Source organism: Dermacentor albipictus, chromosome 1 (assembly GCF_038994185.2).
Source record: "Dermacentor albipictus isolate Rhodes 1998 colony chromosome 1, USDA_Dalb.pri_finalv2, whole genome shotgun sequence".
In the NCBI taxonomy this organism is placed as follows: Eukaryota; Metazoa; Arthropoda; class Arachnida; order Ixodida; family Ixodidae; genus Dermacentor; species Dermacentor albipictus.
This window is the reverse complement of record NC_091821.1, coordinates 26,980,763-27,005,705: the sequence shown is the minus strand read 5'-3', so window position 1 is coordinate 27,005,705 and position 24,943 is coordinate 26,980,763. Positions and strand designations below refer to the sequence as shown.

Below are 24,943 nucleotides of genomic sequence, written 5' to 3'. Positions count from 1 at the left end.
CAACTCATCAAGGTCGCCGGTGGTCGACATGATCGCTGCGAGCAGGGATCCTCCAGCTATCGCTTTCGAGTATACAATACAATTTCGCGTCTTGTCATCCGCCTCGTCGGAGGCCATCTGTTGCGCTGCGCAAGGCGAGGTTGGCCGAGTACGCGTCCTGCGCCGAGTCGCGCAAAATCGCGCGAAAGTGATCGTATTTGCAACTATATATTTTCAAGCTGGCAACGCATAAATGGGCTGACTACGCCAAGCGCGCGTCGGCCTCGGCGGGCGCTGCCATGCTGGTAGCATGTTTACATTTGGCCAGCTGTACCGGTGTTCGATTTTGCAAACTTCGGGCAGGTTCGGGTTGTCTTGGGATCCCAGCCCACGTGACTTCCTGTCAGAACCGGAACTAGCGGCTGCCGTCTGGCTCCCAGCGGGCTGCCAGAACTCCGAAAATAGAAGAGGCCCATTGTCCGTGCTATAGAACATGACACGAAGAAGTTTGTGCTGGCATGCGACAGGGATCTGCCGTTGACTACGGTGTGTGGCATTTGGAATGCGAAAAAGTTGCTCGGCAGCACTGCTGCGACCGCGAACAAATATCGGCTACGAGGTTCGACTTTTCGCCATCATTGCCTCTGTTGTTGCCGAAGTGTCGACTAGCGACAGTGATGAGGATGACATGGAAAGTGACAGCACGGGCGATTCAGGCCCGACAGTGGCAGAAGCTGCGTGTTAAGTCAGCCTAATGAATGCAATCGTCGCGACAAGAACAGCACCCGGCAATCAAAAAGGCGCCCCGGGACTTCTGCAGCAATACCGTGCGCGTGCACGGAGAATACGTAATGCCAACGAGGAACCTGCCATGCGAGTGTTTGCCGAGAAGAGGGGGCTGGCTGAAAAGCTGGCACGCAACTTCAGTAAGTTTGAGGCCGCTGTCGTCGTGCTAGGCCACCGCAGTCTCAAACGAAAATAACACTTTTCTCGTGTGAAGTGAACAAGTACTGCATGTTCTTTTCCCCCTTTCAACGCACTCTCTCTTGAGTTCCGTGTTCCGTTTTCGACAGGTAAGTGGGTGATCTGATGCTATTTCGGTTAAACAGTACTACCGTTTAGTACGTACCTTTTCCGAGCTCCGGCCAACTACAGTTTAACGAGGCTTCACTGTATAAGTCTTGTTCAACACAAACATGCCCATGGACTTTGCTTCACTATTAGCATTTCCATGATGGACATCTTATTTTTTACGGCCTAATGATACTTAAATGCAGCGACCACCACGTGGAAAAAGATTTGCGATGAGGCCTTTGCTAGCATGCTCGATACAGGTTGCATGGACCCTGCAAGCACCATCGCACCCAAGACAACACGATGGCAACGACAGCGGTAGTGGCAGCACAAACTTTCCTGGAGTGTCTGTATAGTTGCCACCACAATAAAAAGAACAGAACAGATATGGGATATACAGATTTGCAAACTCTGCAGGCAGCAGAAAGAATAAAAGGAAAAAGCAACTTACGTCTTAACACATGTCGTGGTGCCATCTCCTTTGAAGCCCCGGTTGCACTGGCATCGATAGCTGTGGACAGTGTCGTAGCAGGTAGCATCTGGGTGGCAGCGTGCGAGCTTGAGCTTGCACTCGTTCACATTAGGGCATTGTGCATAAGACCATGATGCTTCCCGGGGGCCCCCCAGTGAAGGAAACTGCTTGCGTACACGCTCTGAGCAGGTGCCTGCGCCAATGTAAAAAAAAATTTCAGCACCCGTTTTACAGGGGGCAAACACACCATCGCTGTCTATATAAAGAAGCAACATTGAAGCCATGCCAACTGGGAGGTAGGAGCTACATGCAGACATGACTCACTACAAAGTTATTTCTAAACAAAAGGACACATAACTTTTAATGTCAACAACTAGCCACACTGCACAAAACAAGGAATAAAGGCATTGAGACCACTGCCAAAGTGGCAGAATTAAGAGACAAGCTACAACAAAAATCAGGTTAGGTGACAACCACTTATCTGTAAGCCACTATTCAATTAGGCTAAAATAATTGCTTCATGCAATGCACATGCAATGACTACGGCCAACAACTGAAGACGACACAGCAAGTTCTGGGCATGAGGCAAGTTTTTCAAATCACACGTAAAAATTTTACGTGTTTCAGCCTCTTGTCGCATATTTTTTTAACAGTGCAAGGTGGTTAAGAAGTTTTAAATATTAGGTATGGTTCATATCCAGTCAAAGAATTCTCTACTAATAAAACTCCAGAACCCAATGCCAAGGTCAGGTTTCAAGTGCCTTCTCTGCAAACACTCAATGCACCGCAGTGTTGGCAGCACATATGTATTCATCCTCTAGAGATGTTAATGCTCTGACAGTAGAAATATGAATGTGCATAGGTCAAAAATATTTAAGTCTGGCCTTTTAGGTGCCAAAACCACAATGTGATTATGAAGCACACAGTAGTGGGGGCTTCGGATTAATTTTGACAACCTGGGATTCTTCAACGGGCACTTAAATCTAATAAGAATATGACCGTTTTTTGCATTTTGCTCCCATCGAAAGATGGCTACCGCGCCCAGGATCAAAACCATGACCTCAAGCGTAGCAGCACAATGCCTTAGCCACTAAGCTACTGTGGCGGGTGCAACATGCGCAGGGTCTCGAGAAAACTGTGTAATGGCAATAAATCTGCCAGGAGCTGAATGCTACTCTCACCAATCAATGCTCAGATTATGTTCTTGGTTTATTCAACACACTTCACTGTCAATGCTAAAATCTAACAACTGGTTCAATGCGACTGTTTATGTGCAAAGTTATGAGCGGATGCATCAGAATGACATGAAAAACAACTTTTTTCAGACGAAAAGTGCCATGCTATGAAGATACCATGCTATGAAGATGCGATGAAGTTAAATACTGCTCAACTGAACTAAGACTTAAGCTACTTAAGCTATTGACACGTGTACTTGTTTATCTTTCTCGGCTGGCTACTTTTCAGTGTCTAACAAATGTTATCACTCAGCGCAGGACACACACGCATGTACCGAAAGTTTCTCGAATGTTATTGATGGTTCTATCCGTTGTCTGTTGTCACTGAACCTTGTGTCATTGATTGTATCCACAACGCGAATTGTGTAGTACTTTCTGGAAGACACGTGGGCACCAGCGATTACTCTGGAACATGACTCATGTATAAAAGCCAACATGCTTGACCTGCTGATCGGATTTTCCCCTATTGCCAATTGTGTTCGCCGCTATCATTGTAGCCTGTTTTCCGGGCACAGGTTCGTCCAATAAACAGTTAGTTTCGCCAATCACAGTTTTGCTACTGTGTTCTTGACCATCACTACCACGTGACACTATGATCACAGGTCAAATGGAATGTATGCCCGACTTCTCTGACAGACTATCAGATGCAGAAACCACAGACTGAAGAGGAGTTTGACACTCCACACTTTAGTGCATTGATATAACACAGCACAGGCTGAGTTGGTACAGATGACAAAGTGTGCACATAGGAAAGGCAGATGCAGCCAATGCATTGTATTTTTTCTTAAATATTTAAACTTAAATGTAGGAGTGCAGCCCTTAAACAAAAATATATGGTATTCAATGCAGAGCACAAAGTTGAAACCAGAAGCACGATAATGTGGTTTCAAATTTTTTGGAATGTGCTTCCTGTCCATACACTTCTCTCCGGCTCTTGAACCTCTGGTTCACAACTTCAGGACTGCTACGCCTAGTTTGTATGATACCCAAACCAAATTTGGTGCTATTTATTTACCAGTGTCCAATGGCCAGCAGCAAATAATTCTCTCAATACCAAAATGTTGAACTTGAAATTGTCATGGATGAAAAGAAGTCGTACTTCACAAGTGACTGGATACTGTTTTTTTTTAGTGAATACAATAGGTGCATTCAGAGACACAAAGTCAACAGCTCACCCACGTAAGGTCCAGAAAAGTCTCCCTCCACACAGACCCCATTGTTTGGGTTGTAGTCATTGCCACACCAACCGCAGCTCAGCTTCTGCAGGCAGCCAGCACAGTCTTTAAATGCTGAGCAATTGGGACACTGTGCTCCTGGGAATGTTGCTCCTCTGCAAAGTGAATGCAATGAAGATTTGCTAACATAGAAAAAAAAATGCATGTAATAATTTAAAAAACTCAAAAATGATGTCTGCTGTATGCTATATGTCATAAAATCAGATCTAGTAGATCCGAGGGTGCCTACCAAGTTGACATCGCCAAATTCTCTGAGTTTTCCAAGTTTTCCCTCAGCATCCTTGCAAAATTCTCTGAGTGACACAGAACCTTGTTTTATGTCAAGACAGGCTGATACCATGTTGCCCGATGCTGTCCCTCTCTACTAAGCATGCTAAAAATTTAAAAAAAAAATGACTTAATCCAGTTTGAATAGTTAGGAGTAGCATATATTTTATTCAAAAAGAAATCAAAAGGGAGGGGTTAGTAAAATGCACAGCGAATACAAGCACCTTTGAAAAAAAATAATAAAACTAATTGCAAATCGAGTTGAACATTATCAAATACTAATAAAAAGGAGATCCATACAGAAACAAATATTTTTGAATATCCCCTTCAGTCACAAATTATGATCAAGTGGTGATACATGTGTGAAACATAGATGTTGCTTGAGACTCCACTGAAAGCAAAAGAATTACTACTTGAGCATTTTATGATGAGTTATTATAATTACAGAGTAACTAATTATTTGAATACTGTAAAGTCAGTCATCCTACATTTCTTCATAAAAAGGATTAAATCCCCTGCTCAAATTGCATGCACAAGTTATTCATTGGCCTCAAGCATTTCAAGAAAGAAAAAAAATATATATTTCGAGGTTGCTACCAACACAATCCATGTCAAACGTCCCGTAAAACACGGTAGTGCCTTCACCAAAGTGGTACTCTGTAAAGATAGATATTACTCAGAAGTAAAATAGAACTTAGCTTATCAGAATGTTCAATTTACTCTAAGCTTAATGTTTGTGCTCTATTCCTTGCTACCATTGCACAGAAATGGCAAAATAGGTTGCGTCCACAAATGTGGACAGCGTGACTGAAGGGGATGTGAGCTATTTCTATCAAATGATAGCAACCTCATTGGTATGAGGCCCGAACTTTTTCACAAGTGAGGTTCTTTCACAAGCTGGTGTGTCAACCTCGACTGCCCTGACATACTCTCAACCCGCGCACAAGACCTCAGTGTTGCATTTCACTGCTTTAAAGAGTTTATTTTGGTTTGTATGAGGGACACCTGCATCTCAGCATCAGCCAACACTTTGTTTTTTGAGCTCAAGCGCCTTGAAAGAAGTGGAGGCATGCTTCCTTTCCCGTTCAATTCCTCAGTACATAGGTCCTTTCTGCTCTCGTCCTCCTTCCACCGCGTGTTTGCCCCACGGACCATCTGAAGCATCCTTTTGGTCAGTTTTACAGTCAACGTACGATTTTTCGAAGTCCCTAGGGGCCATGAAAACGTCCCAAAAAATCGGACAGTTCGAAAAAATGAATGCATGTCTTTTACTACTCTTAAGGGCTCAAAACGCCACAGGGACATCCAGGAAGGCCTGCCAGTGCACTTATTAGGCATATCGGTGCTCGTACTGTGATATGAGATGGTGGGTAGACGCATGTATAATTAAGGAATACGTACTGTGTCCCGTGACAATTGCCTCCCTTCCTACGCTTCACCGCTATACTTTCGCATATGCTCCATTGTGTAACATTGCTGTATTAAGATGAACCTGACTTTTGGGATCAGGCATTATGCAATGTCCCGTGCTTTCCGAACTTTGAAGCGAACCGTGAGGACCACAAAGGCGGAGTCGGTGCCATTGCTGACAGCAGCGAATTCTTTCAATGAAAAACACGGCACTGAACAGCAAGAAGCTTAGCAGTGAACGTCGAAGCAGCTAGGCCTAGTGTTTGCCGCGGTAGTGGCTACGGCTGCCAGCGGATGTGCGTGCAAGAGTGCCGGTTCAAGGCAGCGAGATAATCAAAGTGGCGGCTGTGATGGCTTTAATTAATGCTGTTTAGGATCTGCGGTCACAGCAAAAAGTCCGAAAACTCTAACGGCCAACAGGTTCTTTCATCCGGAATTTCAGACATTCTTATACATTAGAGAGTTTTAGAATAGGGCTAGAATAGCATCTTGGGCTTGTTGGTTTTCCATCCTGGTGTTAACAGCGCAAAACGTAGAAGGGCCACGAGACTTGAAGACAACACCACAGCGCTTGTGGCGTCAAACGCTGTGGTGTCGTTTTCTCGTCTCGTGTCCCTTCTACGTTTTGCACTGTTAACACCAGGTTAGAATAGGGGCCCCAAATGTTTCAGGTCCCAAAGAAATAGCGTCAAAGATACTGCGCATGTGCCAGATGCAAACTGCGTTTGGGCTTTGCGTCAGGCAGGCTATTTTACTGATTTAGGGGGAGCCCCAAAAGCTCCCCCAAAAGATTTGCGTCAACAAACATAGCGGCACCCATCGAGCGACGACTCTAACAAAGCACCAAACTAGGCTCGATTAGTAGTAATGCATGAAGTTCGGAAGCTATGAGAAGTGACTGCGGTTATCGCTTTCTCTCAACTAGCATGTGTTATGAAGATTGATTCATCAGATGCTGCTGATTACGAATTTGATTGTCGATTTTATGGCTCGTAGGCCTAACACTGCTTAGCCTGGTTGGTGAATGCACTTAAAGTTGGTTACTCAAAACTATGCGCAACTAATTGCTTGTTGCTAATAGAATAACATCTAAATTGTAATTAAATGCAAAAACATGAAAGTCAAAACTACTCTTATCATAAAATTGCATATTTTGTTTATTTCTGACAACTTGGCAACTAATTGACAAGTGGCTAAAGGAGGCTAATATCAATGTGAGCTGACTATACTCCTTTTCACACATGCTAATTTCATGTACACAGCAACAGCTTTAAGTAACACACTGGAGAACAACATAAACTACACAGTAATATTAATAACTCACGCCTAGTTGAATGAAAGTGAAACCCACTGACAACATTTTTCATTATACATATTACCATCATTTTGTTATGTCCAGCTAAAGGGACAACAAAAAAAGCCACTGAAAAAGAGTACGGAAACCTGATATATAGATCAATCAGTTGCTGTTTATGTGACAAGTCATGTTTTGCAATACTATAGTGAAACACGATTATATGGAACCCAGTTAAATCAAATGAGTTTCTATACAGAACAACTTCTGCACATTGTGAAGCTGTATCAAGAACATACTGTATTTTTCCACATATAGCCCACCACCGCGTATAACCCGTACCCCCAATCACAACAGTCAGGAAATATGAAAAATTATGAAACCATGCATATAACCCGTGCAATTACATGCATATAACAATGGTCAAATCTTCGAAAAACAGTCTCCATTCACAGATTCACAACAAGACCACGTTGTATCTTCGGCCAGTGGCTCTGTCACCCCCTTTTGCGATGCTGATAACCTTCAGCTTCTGTTATGCTGTAAAGCTGTATCCACATGATGGAGCAAATTGCAATTTCAGCTTGTGGACTGAGTATCACGTGATCATACATCACCCGTTTTCATGGTGCTGCCTCAGTCCGTGCGAAGCACTTAACAATACGGCAGACAGCAAAATCACTGATGGGATTTTTGCCATGGTCATGTTTGCTTCATCGCCATCACCCATGCAAGGGCTGCTCCGTCTGCGCTTTTATCTTAGCTGCAAAGTGATCCGATTCACGTCACATGTCCCATGACTGATTCATCCACAATCACATGCTTCTTGTGCATCCTGTTTAAAGGATGGCATTCAGTGCACCTCATCGTGATCCAACTTCTAGTTGCCAGTGCCGCATGCACTATTCACTAACTCAAAATGCAAAATGGCACCCCATAAAGAGGAGGAGAATGGGTGACTATGAAGGAAGGGAGAAGGGAGCCTGAACGCACAATGGTGAGGAGAAGGTGGAGTTCCTTAGGAGGTAATGAAATGTTAAATAACAGAGAACCTTGCCTTGAAGTATGGCTTCATGGCAACATGCAGTGCAGCCTTGAAGTCACACCTCAAGGCGAAATTCACATATAACCTGCATCCCAAGTTTACTGTTGAATTTTGAAAATTTTCGATGCGGGTTATTAATAGAAAAATGCGGTATAACAAAACGTAGAGTTGGATTGATTGAAAACTGTATTCCCACCCAATGGTTTGAACTCAACACAGCAACAAACAGTTCCATGAGTTGGTTTTCTTACAGAGAAGAAAGAAAAAAACAATATAAGAACTTTTCCTGCAGCCATGGAGTATGCCATGTGGATTCCCAATGTCGTTGTCACACATAAAGACAAGTGAAGTTAACAATCCCCCTTCTCCACCGCCAAAAAAAAGAAAGAACATTTGGTTTATCCATAGTTCGATGCAGAATGCACATATTTCTGTCTGCAATGGTTGATATATGTGACTTCATGATGTCAGAATGTTAACCAAACAGCCTATCAGCATATCTCATAGTAAAGGAGTTCCTTTCAAAAATATAAATTAATATAGCAGATGTGGTTTTAATAGTTAGATTTTGTTAAACATTCATTTAGAATTCGATGCCATATGTATCGAACTCGCAACATATTGCACTCATGAACTCATGGGCACTTTTTTGCAGGATTGATATGAACAAGTAGGACTGTAGCACAAATAGATTTGTGCCCATGCCCTTTATGCTCAGGAAAAGGGCAGACTAATGCTGGTATTTTTCATGCAGGAGAGTATATTTGGTGCATCCAAAACTGCCAAAGCTCTTATGCAAGATTCCAATGAATTCGCTGGTATCACAAACAGCAAACAAACTCAGGCCTCCAGCACTCACTTGGGGCTTCCGTGGTCCTCATCAACCCACTCACGACAGCCACCATACATGAAGGAGGTGGTGTACGTGGAGAAGAGGAAGCAGCTCTGCGTCTCTCGACACCAAGCACACCGCCCAGGGTCCCCCAGGCATGAAATGCATCCTCTTCGCCTGCAAGGATGAAGGGCCCAACCACTGTTGACAAATTGCTCAGAATGCATCCACTTCCAGAGCAGTAGGGCAACCAGACTGGCTCACCTTATCGCATTTGATAACCACTTTCAGTTTCCAATAAGAACTCGCAGACTAATTTTCACAAACTTTGAATGAAAATTGATGCCCTCATGAAGACAATCCCCTTTTGTAGAAACACTGACTGAAGGCTGAGGTTTCCCTTGTTTGGGCACTTTTGAATCAGGATTGCAAAGACAATATGACATCATGATATTGTAGGTTGACTGTTTTAGAACAGGGTCAACTCCACCTGGTTTGTTGCACTAATGGGCATTTTACATGTGACTAAAGCTTTGGTTAAAGTAGTGGGCCATGATCACACTGCAGGGTTATCTAATGAGAAGCACTTCCATTAGACTTGGAATGCATACCTGAAAAGCATTTGTGAAAACCAAGAGTCCACTGTTCCCACATTGTCTCCTAGCCCAGCACAGAAGGCAAGTTAGCAGAAGGCACAGTAAGAAAGCATGAACTCACAGGTGACATGGAGTCGGACACTGATCTGGATGCCTGACAGCCAAACTGTGGCGGCCCCGCCGTACACAGAAGGCTCCCTCCACAATCCACTCACAGAATGGATCCTGTAATAAAAAAATAACTGCCATGAGTAGCACTCAAAGTTCAAGGCACTGTATAGCTATTCTACTTGACAAGAAACTTTAGCTTGGACCTGACTCCGATTTGCCTATTATGAAGCACAGATATGCCTTCTCAGTAGGCCATCACTGGACCACCTAAAAAAAATGTGTTGCACTGAAAAAAAATATATATAGTAATTCTTGGTTAAAGCATTTTGGTTTAGGCCTTCAAATATTTCACAAATGTTGACAAATCATAGTTCAAAAAAATTGTCATGGCAAGTTTACAACCCCATAACTCCACAACAAAAACATACTTTGCAATTAATTGCAGCAGACAAAGAGGGAAGGTGAAAAAAAATCTGAAATATTAAGCTTTGCTTTAAACTGCACAAGTGATTAGCGATTGTTAGCATCAAAAAATGCATGCAACCAAGATAACAAACACAATGAAACTTTATAACATATTATGTCTACTTCAGGTACTAAACTATTCGGTATACATATTTAATAAGGCAGGGAAGGACATAAATTAGTATAAACTAAGGTACGGAGACGCAGTAAAAGGAAGTTACAGAGCAACTTTTACTATTTATTCTCTGAAAAAAGTCACTTTTGTAGATCTCCAACAGCTAGCTCTTAAAGGGACACTAAAGGTTACTATTAGGTGAACGTGGACTGTTGAAATACCATCCCAGAAACCTCGAAACACTTGTTTTGTGCCAAGGAGAGACTTATTTTAAGAGAAAATGCTTTCTGAAGCGTTCGCGTACCTCTAGCGCAGTTCAAATCGCCCGCCCTCCAATCGAGGAGTACTGACATCATGGTCTCATAGTGACGTTGTGCCGATGGTTGCGCCATCGGTGAGTAGAACGGCATCCGCAGACGGCGCTGCGGCTTTTCTGCGCAAAACGCAAACACGCGGCCAGAAACAGAGCCAAGACAGAGCCGACAGCAGAGCGAAAGCAGCAGTATGGTGGCTAGTGGAAGGAGAAACGCGCGACCATAAGCTGGTACTTTATATAATGACGCAAACTTCGAAGCTCGTCGCAATGGACCCTGACAACGACAGACTGGCTCGCGATGCTGGGCTCAACTTCAGCGATTTGAGCACTGACAAGCGCGACCTGCTGCTGAGGGCTCGCACTGCCAGCGTCGTCGCTTACTACGATGGTGGCCTCGACACCGGCTCTCCAGAGCGGGAAAGCAACGAGGGCTTCCCACGACATCACAAGGACGTGGCATTCTCACTGCTTGTTCGAAAGGAAAGTTTCGCGAGCCAGCAGAACCCGCACAGCACGACGCGATAACGAAACTACTGAAATTCCAAAGCGTGCGCGGCGCAGAGTCGAGCGCGCAGAGTCGAGCGAAAACGAAACCTTTCCACCACCCATACTACTGAAGGGCAACGTCAAAATTTTATTTCTTCTTAGAATCGAATAGACATAGACAAGTAGCATTTTCTTCCGTCTTATAATCGAATGAAATGATATTTTTAATACGAGTAGTTGAGTATTAGCAACACAAATTATGAGGAGTGCTTTCGTCATCGGGCTAGTACCGGAATGTCGCTGGGGGGTCTCAAATCGTGTCATGCATTTACCTCAATTTCTCGGTTACTAAAGCTCAGTTCACGATTAGATTGACGCCTTAGATGTTCTAGAACATTGCTCTACCACTTTAACTTGACTTTCTGGTAACCTTTAGTGTCCCTTTAAGGAGGGACGTGGCTTTGAAAACAAACTTCCTTATTTCTTCATGGACCTTGATAAAAATTGGCACAAATGTTTAGACTGCCTCCCTGATGTTTCCATAAAAGTTTCAGAGCGATATCTTGAGAACATTTTATTCAATTTTATTGAGCAGAATATTTCTCCCTCTTACTTTCTGGAGAGCCTGGGGAATTTAAATACCATGATAGAGGACTTGTTAAGAATTGACTGCATAGCTAAATGCATGCTGAAGGTCGCGACATTCTTGCTTTCTTTTTTCACAACACAGATTTTTTGGAGTTCCATATTTTATGTTACCTTACATCAAACACTTTCAGGGTAGACGAATAGCCATATCGTAAACTTACAAAGGGTCAAGATAAGAAAGCGAGAATGTCACGACCTGCACCGCAGCCCAAGGAACGTGACAAAAAAAAAAAACAGAGTCAAAATATGTTAAACGGTAACAAAGAAATCAGCTCCAGAAACTGAGCAAAACGGCAGAAAAACAGCTTTGAGAAAATGGCTCTCAAAGTTTCACCTTCTCTTCAGTTCTCTAAAACCCACCAAATTTGTAGTCTTTGGGGTGTTTTGTGATGTGGGGCTTCTTGCACATGTGGCCTCTGGTTTAGTGTGCTTCTCCCCCCCCCCCCCCTTTTTTTATAGGGCATTCTTTGCTGCTGCTGCTCTACAAAAAGCATGGTGCCTAGGTTTCAAACCAAGTGACGTATTGAACTCTGTGTGGGCATGAATATAGTTCCAGTGTACATTCAGGCAGCCTGTACCCGCAGGCTACCTGACTGATAGCAATCTCCAGAACAATCAGTGAGGCTTTTTTTTTTTGGTAGAACTGACCATGTTACTGAATGAAGGCTCTGAGTGTCAGCAGCCTCCCAAGTCATCTTTACTTGACAATGGCTGTAGAACTTAGAATCAGAGAGCCAGTGATAGATATGCAGCTGCTAGGTGCTTTCCAAAATTGTACCTTTGTCTGATGCCTCAATCACTTTTGCAGCCATGTCTGTGCCAGCCCAAGGGGCCTAGTGAACAGAGCTCATGATGATGTTCTCTTTATGAAGGAGTGGTATGATTGATATTGTTACGAGCTATCGTGACAATATGATGATGGAGTGAACGCGCAATATGCTTGGTTGCAGGTCCGAGATGACGACGCGCGAAATGCCTAGCAGCAGATACAAGGAGCCGACGCACGACGTACTCAGTAGCGCAGTCTGAGGTGCCGACGCGCGATGTACCTAGCCACACAGTTCGAAATGCTTAGTCGCGGGCTCGAGGAGTCGACCCTCGATGCGCTTATTCGCGCAGTCCGAGGTGCCGACGCGCGAAATTCCTAGCCGCGGGCTCGAAGAAAAATGAAGAAAAAACAACTTTGTTGCACACACTTTCTTTGCACGTCAGTGCAAAGAATATGAGTGGCTTACCTGGACACAGTCGTGACAATAGATGAACGCTGAGCAGGTGCGGCAGTGGTGCGGCTCCAAAACCAAGAGCTGTGTGCTCCCTGGGGCACACGGTGCTGCCCCCTTAACGGTGGATGATGAGGTCGGCTGCCGTGGCACGCAAGCCGGAGCTGACGGGCACCAGCCACAGCCAGCATCACTCAGGCATGCCAGGCATGTGCCACGTGATGGGCACTGGGTCCCATTGCGATATGGTTCCAGGTGTTTGCTGGAGATTACCTGATGAGAGTCATGAGCATTCCATCGTAGATCTAAGTTGCGATCACAGTGTTTGGTGCAGTACTTGGCTGGTGCATGTAGAGAGAGATCGAGAAGGTAACGTAGCTCCCGCGCTGCTGTTGACGGTAGCAGAAGCGGCTGGCCACTCGGGCGTTTTGCCTCTGTTCGATTGTAGCTATGTGCACTAAGCTGTGCCACCAGCTCAGTGTCTTCGAGGCGGGCGTTTCCGGCTTGGCCCAAGCGCAGTGCAGCACGTCCTCCATTGATATCAAGGAAGAGGCGCAGTGGCCCCCCTGATGGTGGCAGGGCTCCCCGAGGGTGCAGAAAGCCTAGTAGACGTGCCACGTGCTCGCCACCTCCTTCCTGTTCATCTTGGTACTCAGAGGTGAACATCAGATGCTGGCTACTGTTGTTCACATATGACACCTGATCTGGTTGAGAGAGGTTGACTGGATTCCTGTACTGCAGGAGAAAAAGGCCTGGCCGAAAGTCAAATGTGCGGCATTCATGCAAGGAGGCCACAATTTGGCCATGGGGACCCCAGAAGCCTGCTTGCTCTGCTGAGAGGCGACCATCATGGGGAGGGCGACATACTCCAGGAGGCTCTGCAAGCAGGTAGAAGAGAAATAAAATGAACCTCGAATGAATGTATCATGTATGCATCGATACAGTGAGTGGCAACATCTAAACGTTAACATAAATACGCTGGAAAGTAATTACCAACATAAATATATGTAGCTCAAAGCACCAGTAACCCGAAGGTTAGATGCACTTCAAAGGAGCCACAGCGAGTCCCATTTCTCTTGCACATGCGCAGGCTTAGCTGCCTATTGCCAACCCTTTTGGTCAGTGCACAGGTGGCAAGGCATGGCTCATCAACATGGCCAATGAAGGTCACCACCTCAGCCAGTGACATCTTGCAATGAACTTTGTTGTCTTGCTTTATTCACTTTTCCATATTTCCGATGCCCTGCATGACAATGGTGCCAAAGGAGCTGGCCACTCTTTTTCTCCACTTCCTGCATTCCTTCTCCCTAAAAACAACTCCCGCAATCCTTCTCCCTGAAACTATCTCTTACAACAGGACAGAGTGCAGTGCAAGTCTTTGCCAATGTCTCTCTTATCTTAAAGGGACCCTGAAACACTTTTATAACTAATCATAGAATGTCCTCACTATTAAAAAATGTCACCTCACAAATCTCCTGCCACAGAAGTGTTTCAAATTCTTCAAGTATAAGTCGAGTTAGAGGCAACTGCTGCGCCAATGAGCAGCTTTCTCTCTCCTTTCGCCTCCACTAGTGCACTGGAAGCTATGCAGGAAAGGTGGCTAGGATAAGCCCAAAAGTTGAGCGTCTCGCCAGCGAGAGAGGTACCCTACAGCAAGAGGGCTCATCAAGGCACCCCATGGCAGCCGTGTCATCTACTCTACACAGCATGCCGCTGCTCTCTCGGAGGCCACACAGCTATGCCCAACTGTCATGTTTGGACCAGCAGTGCAAATATGAAATGCTTATTCTTTCTTTTGCGATTTCAGACAAAGTTAAAGGGCTCTGCATTGTCCATATCTGAAGATTTTTCAGTCAGGGTTCGTGAAACACGCAAGAAGCTTTGGAAAAGTTCTGAAAACGAGAGAGGGAATGGCGCTAAATTAAAACTTCTTTACAATCGACTGAGAGTGGACGGCAACTTGTTTGATTGGAATAAAACGAAAAATGCACACGTTAAAATAAAGAAACATGAAAAATGACGAAACAAGTGCAGCCCTCAATCACTGAAAATTTTAAATGTAAACTGTAGGAGTGCGATAAGTAAAACTGCTGAATTCGAAGGGATCTTGTTAGCCTATAATCCTCATATTACTGTCGTAACAGAAACTTGGTTGCATGATAAAATACATGACAGCGAATTTGTTCCACGGGGCTACCGCGTGTACAGGAATGGCCATCGTAGTAGAGGTGGTAAAGTGGCGATTATTTTTAGACAACCGCTACAAATATTAAATATAAGGGACATACTTAACATTGAAACTATATTTTGCAAAGCTTATTATAGAAAGACGAGGTAGGTCATCGAGGCTATTTATCAGCCACCCACCACTTCCACTGATGTTCTTGATGAATTAAATAACTATCTTGTTGTACATGTAAAGCCTGGAGATCAGATTACGTTGGCCGGAGATTTTAATTTGCCGCATATCAATTGGCCCACTTTTAAAAAATGATCAATATCGCATTTTCTTTTGACTTATTGCAAATTGTCAATGAATTCACCAGAATTCAGGGAAACTCTTGTTCAATACTACATCTTTTTTTCATAAGTGGGGCAGTTGCTTCTCAAGCTAGCTGTGATGTTCTCCCCGGAATATCTGATCATCAGGCTGTGATACTAACCCTTTCTGATGTTTCAAATAAAAATTACAAGAGGGTCTTCTTCCCTAACTTTTCACGTGCAGATGATACTTCAATATTGGACTTGCTTTCATTTGATTATGATTCTTTTTCTAGTAATACTGCAGATATTCATGGTTTATGGAATAGTTTTAAGGACCTCATAAATGAGTGCATTGAAAGATTTGTTGAACACATTATAAAAAAATCGAAAGGAAAGAACCCCTGGATTTCTCGGGAGATGTTGCAGTTGCAAAGACAACTAAAATGGTTAAAAAATAAAGAATGCAATTATAATGACGTAGGTGCTCTCCAGCAGTAAATAACAGAACTTTCTTCTCAAGTCAAGACAAATGTATCGGCTGACAAGAAACGCTATTTTGGGGAGGAATTTCCCAACTTCATATCGTCGTGTCCCGTGAGGTTCTGGAGTCTGATTTCTCTAAATACTGTGACCAGTGATGTTTTTGAAATTAACGGTGTAGAAACTAGCAACTGTTTTGTTATTTCTAATGCTTTCATTTCTCATTTTAAATCAGTATTCACTAAGGATAATGGAGTCCTTGAGCATTTTCACGTGTCGTGTCCACCTATATCTGACATTACAATTAATGAGCAGTGTTTTTTAAAATTACTTCTGCAACTTGCCATAAAAGAATCTCCTGGGCCGCATGGAATACCGAATGAGTTTCTAAAACGTTATGCAGAGTGGGTGTCAGAGTATCTGACAATTCAATTCTCTAAATCTGTGAATGAGAGCCGAGTTCCAGGTGACTGGGTAACTGCCAGATTAAACATCACTTACGGTGTATACACAGACAGAGGGACCGAAAGAACAATGAATACAAGCGCTGTCGATTCAGTGCTTGTATTTGTCGTTCTTTCAGTCCCTCTGTCTATGTACGCGCTGTAAGTGATGTTTACAAAGGAATACCAACTAGCCCGTACCCAAACCCTGCTTCAGTATATAACTGCCAGAGTCAAGCCCCTTCATAAGAGTGGAAGCACACATTACGTTACTAATTATTGCCCAATCTCTTTAATTTCCACTTCATGTTAAATTCTTGAACATATAATACATAAGCATATTTCGGGATCTTTAGAGAAATATAATATTTTGTCAAGTTCTCAGCATGGATTAAGGAAAGGGTTTTCTACTTGCACTCAATTAGTAACTACCGTACATGATTTCACTCAAGCTATAAATTCCGGAAAACGGATTTCGCTAAAGCTTTTGATAACGTCTCTCACAATAAACTACTCTTTAAATGAGATATAATGTTCAAAAACTCTCAACATATAAATTGGATTTCTGCTTATCTCTCAAGTCGAAAACAGTATGTTTCCTTTAATTATCACTGTTCTCACACAGTACCAGTTGACTCTGGTGTCCCTCAGGGCTCTGTGCTCAGGCCCCTTTTGTTTCATTTATTTATGAATGATATAATACAAGACATACCTGTAAAAGTTAAGTTATATGCAGATGACTGCATCCTTACTCAAAAATCGAAAGCCAGCAAGATCAAATTCATTTAAACGAAGTACTTCAAAGGGTTGTTCGTTGGTGTGATTAATGGCAAATGTCCATTAATTTTGAAAAGACCATTTTCATGAAAATCTCTTATAAACATAATCCTCTTCATTGGACATATTCACCTTGTAACATCTTTCTGTTGGAAGTGGAGCACTACAAGTAACTTAATCTTTGGATTTCACATGACCTTAGCTGGACAAAACACACAAATGCTGTAATTAGCTTATCCAACTATAAACTATTTTACCTCAGACGAGCTCTCAAACTTTCTACTCCTGCTCTTCGCCTCATTATGTTTAAGGCAATTGTTCAGCGAACTTTAGATTACGCATCTGTAGTTTGATACCCATACACTCAGAAACATGTTAATCAAATTGAAAAAAATGCAAAAGAGAGCAGTGCGATTTATTTATTAAAGCTTTGGGCGAACTTCGATCACATCATTATTAGCAAAAGCGAACCTCCTAATGCTAATGAAAATAAATCGTGTTTTGAGATTGAAATTTTTATTTCAGTTAGTTAAAGACTATTATAAGGTAGACATACCACAGATACTTTCTTTTTCTACAGGATATGCCACAAGGCAGAGACACGCCTTGACCATAACTCCTTTTTTTACTCGAAATAACACTTTTAAGTATTCGTTTTTTCATAGGACAATAACTGAATGGAATAAACTTACAAATGAAGTTGTTCAACCACGATCCGTAAACCTTTTTGCTGTATACCTACAGCAGTGACTTGTCTTGCATGTCGCGCTAAGCTTATTATATGCTTTTGTGCTTGGTTCCGGTACACCATTGTGTTTACATTGCCAAATTATGTACTTCCTTTCGTGTATTTCCTTTATTGTTACAGATGTTTGCCAATCTGCAAAACCCAACAAATTTAACTCCACTCTGCTGAAACCCCAAATCAGGGTTGCAGTATTTATAAATAAATAAAACATAAAATGATATATATTTCATTTATTTACCTCAAAATTAGCAATAATAGTATTACTGAGAATGTTCAAGCCATCACAAAATCAGCCAATAGCTGTTGGTGGGCTTCACTACTTGCGATGACGGCATTGCAAAGACAAGAGCAAGCGATTCTGAACTGTTTTTGACACAAGATTGTAAATTCCCTGCTGCATGCAGTGGAATAATATTGGCTCACATATTCACAGGCACCCCTTCTACACATTGTCAATGTTTTCTTAAATCTTCAAAAAGTGTTTCAGGTGTTTTTTTAAGCCAAGTTGGACACTGGTAGTTAGTGCCACGTTTACTGTTCTGTATCGGCCAGGCGGTCTGATAAGATTGTACCGCGAATGACGTGTGCCTGACCGGCATGCAGCGTCATCTATAAAAGTACGCTGCTGCCTTGAATAAAGGGCTTTTTGCGTTGCTGCCACCGAAGCGTCTGTCTGCTGCTTAGAATAGAACAACTGGCGACGAAGATGGGATCCGGCGCGCAGAAAACCACCGCCGGCCAGCAGCAGTCACGAGGCTGAACCGCCTACGGTGCAAGGCGACACGGAGCCCTTGCAGCCACGACTTCATCGACTGGAGCAGCGCAAGAACGTCAAGAAGCAAGGCGTCACGGAGCCCTTGCATGGACTTCAGCGGCTGGCTGGAGCAAGCGAACAAGAACCGACACTACGGACAAGGCACATCAAGGAACACGGCTGGGCAGATAAGTGAAATTTGCTTATTATGGCAGAACCCGGACGTGGTCCGAAGCTCGGCAGAATGACTGAATATGACCAAAAAATCGAAAGCATACGCTCGTATTTTGAACGCTTCGAGAACTACGTTGACATAAATGATGTCCCTGCAGACAAGAAACTCAAGTTGTTTCTGAACGTATTCGGCGCGCAAGCGTATGAAGAGCTGAAGAAGATAACTGTTCCTCATTTGCCTTCTCAGAAGACTTTCGAGGAAATTAAACAGCTTCTGGAAGCTCATTTCAGCCCAGCTCAGTCAATTATCGCAGAGCGCTGTAAATTTAATCGCCGAATGCAGCAAGAAAATGAAAGTGTCAAGGATTTCATCACTGAACTGAAGCATCTCGCTAGAGATTGCAATTACGGCACGTTCTTAAATGATGCCTTAAGGGACAGACTAGTGGCTGGTTTGCGTGACGAGGAAACACAACGGGCTCTTTTTGCACAAGCTGACTTGACGTTCGAACTGGCGTGCAAAACAGCGCTAGAAAAAGAGCTAGCTGCGCAACAGGCGAAGCAAATGCATGAGTTTGACACAAAACCATGCAGCGTCAGCGTCATTCAGGGCGACATCACCGTGATAAGCAAAAGAAATCGACGACGGTTGCATGGTCGAAAGATAAGCGAGAGCGAGAGCAAAGAAGTGCGTGCAGGCATTGCGGAAAGCGTCATGCGCGAGAAAAATGTTGGTATCGGAACCACACCTGCAGAAATTGTAAGAAAAAAGGGCATTTGCAAGCCGTTTGCAAAAGAGGAGAAAAAGCTGTCGGATATGTTGACACCACGGACGACGAATCGGAAGACTTGAATTGTCACACTGTGTTCTATTCGGGCAAAAGTTCAAGGGGCTACAGCGTCGACCTAAACATTGAAGGGAAGACTGTTTCGCTGATAATTGACACCGGTGCAGCGGTCACGATCGTACCAGAGCAGTTGTATAAGCAGTATTTCCCGCATGTCAGATGTGTGGAATCAAAGGTGTCGTTGCGCACCTACACAGGAGAAAAGCTAAAGGTACTTGGAACAGCAAACGTATTAGTCAAACAAGAAGGAAGCGAGATCTCTTTGCCCATAGTGGTAGTGCAGGGAAACGGAACGCCGATGCCCGCTCTCATGGGAAGAGACTGGCTGGAAAAACTCCAGATAAACTGGAAAGCAGTATACTGTCTGTCCACGGATAAGACACCAGAGCAGAGGGTAGAAGCTTTACGGAAGAAGTATCCCGAAGTTTTCAAGAGCACCCCGGGTGTCGTCAAAAACTTCGGAGCTCGCATCTTTGTTAAGGAAGGGGCTCAACCAGTATTCTCAAAAGCACGGCCAATACCGTTTGCTATCAAAGATGAAGTAGCAAAGGAGTTGGAAAAGCTCGAGCAAGCCGGAATACTAAAGAGGGTCACGAAAAGTGACTGGGCAACGCCTCTGGTGGTGGTCGCGAAGAAAGGCGGCGCAGGATTAAGGTTATGCGGTGACTACAAGGTCACGGTTAATCCTGTTTTAAAAACAGACCATTACCCTTTGCCATTGCCGGAAGATTTGTACTCCATGCTCGCGGAAGGCAAAATATTTTGCGTCTTGGATCTATCGCAAGCCTATCAACAAGTGCCGCTTGCTGAGGAAAGCAAAGCGTTGCTAACGGTGAACACTCATCTCGGATTATTTCAGTATCAGCGCCTTCCATTTGGTATCTCTAGCGCACCCGCTATCTTTCAGTCTTTAATGGACGAAGTCTTAAAAGGGATTCCAAAAGTGGGTTGCTATATCGACGACGTCATCGTCGCAGGCGACAACATAGACGACTGTCAAGAAACGGTGGAAAAGGTGCTTCAACGACTGTCACAGCACCATATTACCCTGAAACAGAAGTGTGAATTTTTCAAACCATCCGTTGTTTATCTGGGACACAAAGTGACGTCAGATGGCATTTTTCCAACCGCAACAAAGATAAAGGCAATCACGGAAGCACCTCAGCCAAGCAATGTAACTGAACTGCGAGCCTTTTTGGGCCTGCTGAATTTCTATGCAAAATTCATCAAAGATTTAGCTACAGTAGCTGCACCAATGTATGACTTGCTCAAAAAGGACACGACTTGGGTGTGGACGGACGCATGCTCAAGATCATTCGCGGAAGCCAAGCAGCACCTCATCGACAGTCAAGTATTGACTTTTTACGACGTGAAAAAGCCAATCGGGTTAAGCTGCGACGCGTCGGCCTACGGTCTTGGGGCCGTAATTTTTCACGTCATGCCCGATGGCTCAGAAAGACCAATCGCATTTGCCTCCAGAACATTAAGTGCAGCGGAGCGCAACTATGCGCAAGGCGAGAAGGAAGCCCTGGCCCTAATTTTTGGTCTAAGCAGGTTTCATAGATACTTATACGGGCGCAAATTCACGCTGTATACAGACCACCAACCGCTGTTGGGGATTTTGGCATCGGATAAACCAATTCCTTCTTTGGCCGCAGCCAGGATTCAGCGTTGGGCTATCACCTTAGCAGCTTATCAGTACACACTGCGCTACAGAAACGGCAAAAACATGGAAGTTGCCGACGCACTTTCAAGGCTTCCACTTTTGGTCAAGCATAAAGACGACACTGAAGAATGTCTTGCAGTGTTTGAGGCAACGCCTCTCACTGCGAGCCAAGTTGCTGCTGCGACTAAACGGGACCGCCTTCTTTCCAAAGTCGTGCAGTTCACCTTATCTGGCTGGCCCGCGCAATACGATGATAAATTTCAGCCCTTTTACGTTCGTCGAAACGAACTATCGTACGAGCAAGGCTGTGTCACGTGGGGCCAGCGAGTGATCATTCCGGACGAACTTAAAGAAGCAGTATTAACATTGCTGCATGAAGAGCACCCTGGAATGCAAAGAATGAAAATGCTTGCTAGGTCGTTTGTTTGGTGGCCATCGATCGACAAGAACATTGAAGACACTGTCTGTCGATGTACAGTGTGCCAAACGACCATGCCTGCGAAGGCACCAGGGCCATTGCATCCATGGACTTATCCAACCCGCGTTTGGCAGAGAGTCCATGTTGATTTCGCCATGAAGGATGGTTACAACTTGTTCCTTCTAGTAGACTCTTACTCAAAGTGGATAGAAGCAAAATGCCTCCGCACTACAACGACGTCAAAAACAATCGACTGACTCAAGGAGATATTTGCAGCGTATGGCTACCCGGAGGAACTGATCAGCGACAAAGGACCTCAGTTTACTGCGCAGGAGTTCGCCAATTTCACCTCTTCTCACGGGATTCGACACACACTTACGCCACCGTACCACGCTTCATCGAACGGGGCAGCAGAAAGGCTAGTCCAAACGACAAAAGCCACTCTACTCAAGCAAGTGCTTCACGATAACCTAACAGGCCAAAACAGAACTCTGCATCAACGACTTAACGACTTCTTGCTTGCTTACAGGAACACCCCGAATTCCGTAACAGGAAGAACGCCGGCTGAGCTGTTCCTGAAACGACAACCTCGAGTGAAGCTTTCACTCCTAAAGCCAAGTTTTGTGCAGGATATGCGCAGCCGTCAAGACAGAGACGCCACCCATCGCAACGAGGGCCGAGGAAGGGACCCGCAGATGGAAGCCGGTGACACAGTTCTCGTCAAGACTACGAGAGGGGAAACCCTGTCATGGGAGGAAGCTGTCGTAGTGCAACGCGTTAGCGACTCTACTTTTGTAGTCAAAGTCGGTGACCATTTTCGTTTTGTGCATATCGACCACTTGAGACCCAGCTGGATTACGGGATCAAAGACTTCATTCCATCCGGACGTCGCAAAAGAAGCGCATCCTGAGTCCACTCCAAGTGCCCGTATTCAACGAGATTTTCTACCAACACCCTCCGAAGAAAACACCCCTGCTGACTCCATGATTGGTGGTCCTACTGCGGACCAGCTTGAGGATGTTCGCTTAGATGACTCCACTTCAACTAAGGAACCGGCATCGCAGCCTGAGGCAAGACACTCAGCAGCGCAGCCTGCAAGTATCACCCCATCAACCATGGCATCACCTGAAGAGGTCCATCTGCGAAGAAGTAATCGCACAAGGCGTCCTCCTGATCGCTATCAAGCCTCCAACTATGAGCGCGGAAAGAAACGCGTGTAGCCTTAATTAAGGAGGAAGGAATGTTCTGTATCGGCCAGGCGGTCTGATAAGATTGTACCGCGAATGACGTGTGCCTGACTGGCATGCAGCGTTATCTATAAAAGTACGCTGCTGCCTTGAATAAAGGGCTTTTTGCGTTGCTGCCACCGAAGCGTCTGTCTGCTGCTTAGAATAGAACATTTACCTCAGCAGAACTTTTTTTAATGACCCTCCAACGATTATGTGTGATGCAGTGGCCTTCCCTGGGGCCTTCAACAGGCTGCAACTGCCACACAAGCGTACCATCAGCATGAATTGAAACATAAACACAAAAAATTATAACACCTTACACATAATAGCACATAATACACATAATATGCAACACCTGTGCCACTAGCTTCTATACAAGGTGTATTATGAAATCTAAGTATATGTCAGATCCTGAACCATGAACCAGTTACAAATGCAGGCAAACCTAAACATTCAAATATGAATCTTAGTCAATTTCAACTTATACAGTAGACGCATTAATTTGACTCTGGTTAATTCAAATGTTTGGTTCATTTGATCCTTACCGAAGGTCACGTCCGGCCCCCATGCATTTCTATAAGCCCAAACTTACAATAATAACATTATTTCAATCCTAAAGTTGGCCTTCACCGGATAATTAGAGCTTGACCAGTCAGCATGCACATGCCTGGCCCCCTTAAGGTGACCACAAGAGCGACCCTTATATCGGCAGCGTCTGTCTCTGCAGAGCTTAGAAGAAAGTGAATGTGGTTGAACACACATCACCCACCAAAAATGCCTATTGTCAGCCTGCTCTAGGAAGATTTCCAAGCAATAACGGTAGCTCACAATGTCTGATTACGGTATTTATCAAATTCTAATGCTTGCCTTTTTTTCCGAAGAAAATTATACCGAAAACCGTGTTCGCAGCACCTGTATGCTGTGCCATGTAACACGACTATGTTGTGGCGAAGCTGACTTTAGAAAATTGGCCCCTATTATGCAACACATATCAGACCCTTGCACATTTTTCCTGTACAAAAAATATGGGGTGTGGATTAGATTTTTACTTTGTCTACAAGCTTTGTCATTTCTACGTTAGTCTACTAATTTGGACAAATAGAAGGCGCACACGTGTTTGAATCAGGGGCGTGTTAGAATTGGGAAAATACTGCGAAATGAATCAGCGATATGTTGTGACTAGTTCTAATCTAGTTTAATCCGACCCGCTGGATATTTCAATTGATTTTATCAGTCCCATCAGGGTTGAATTAATGGAAGCTGATTGTACTCACATCTCACTGTCTGCTGATAATACATCTTATACACAGTGCGTTCCAAGAAAAAAAAAAAATACTTTTTTTGACCCCAATACTACGAGCCAATCTAAACTGTGTCAGAGGTTCGAGAACGTACCATGGTATCTTTTGTATACCTCAGAGTGGGGCTCACTCCTCTAGACCTTAGCTTCGCAGTTAAGGTGTAACTCAAACTTTACGTATCAAGCACTCTTTCAAGCTATGGTAACCATTCTCTCCAGAGTCTGATCATCCCTATCACTTACAACAGCATCTAAACCCATTAGACTCCACAAAGAAAGCTTTGCTTTAAAAATAAAAACCAATTGTATTGGATCGGCTGTATCAGGGATGCAGCCGCAGTGGGGTACATGAAATGTCTTGTTTGTGCTACTGAGAATGTATGGGCACTAGGGTACAGAAATGACCTAACCAAATACAAAACTGACATTCATTCATGCATCACAAAGCTTATAAGTTATAAGCTCAACTTATTATACAGCTACTGGGGGTCCTATGTTCTTATCTTGCAATCATGCTCGCTCCCTATTTGTAATGGGCCCACTGTGGTCAATGGCGGTGGGCGCTAATTGGCAACCCTCTCACTTGCTGCCCGAGTCTCTTCAGGCCGTTTCTGGATTCTAGGTGTCAAATGCGAGGGTGCCATAGACGAGCAAGTGTGAAATTTTAGCAAAAAAATTGCACACTTGTAGGCCTTGTAACTCCTGATGAGTGCAGGTTTGAGTTTGATAGATTATACCTACTATGGCTGAGTGAGCTCTCTAAAACGCAACCCGTCCTGCTTGGATCGACAAATGTACTGCCAAGCCATGCCTCTCTGAACG

The 24,943-nt window shown here is 44.1% G+C and overlaps 1 protein-coding gene across 2 annotated transcripts in view; it reads right to left on the bottom strand.

Annotated features, from left to right (window-relative positions):
• Megf8 (multiple EGF like domains 8) overlaps positions 1-24,943 on the bottom strand; it is a 222,782-nt gene that overhangs the window by 144,855 nt on the left and 52,984 nt on the right. For both annotated transcript variants that reach the window (XM_070539750.1, XM_065441347.2), the window contains exons 8-12: positions 12,816-13,678; positions 9,561-9,664; positions 8,871-9,020; positions 3,936-4,090; positions 1,505-1,718 (exon numbers count right to left, since the gene is read on the bottom strand). In XM_070539750.1, coding sequence (XP_070395851.1) covers positions 1,505-1,718; positions 3,936-4,090; positions 8,871-9,020; positions 9,561-9,664; positions 12,816-13,678 — 1,486 coding nt within the window. The remainder of the gene's footprint in view (positions 1-1,504; positions 1,719-3,935; positions 4,091-8,870; positions 9,021-9,560; positions 9,665-12,815; positions 13,679-24,943) is intronic.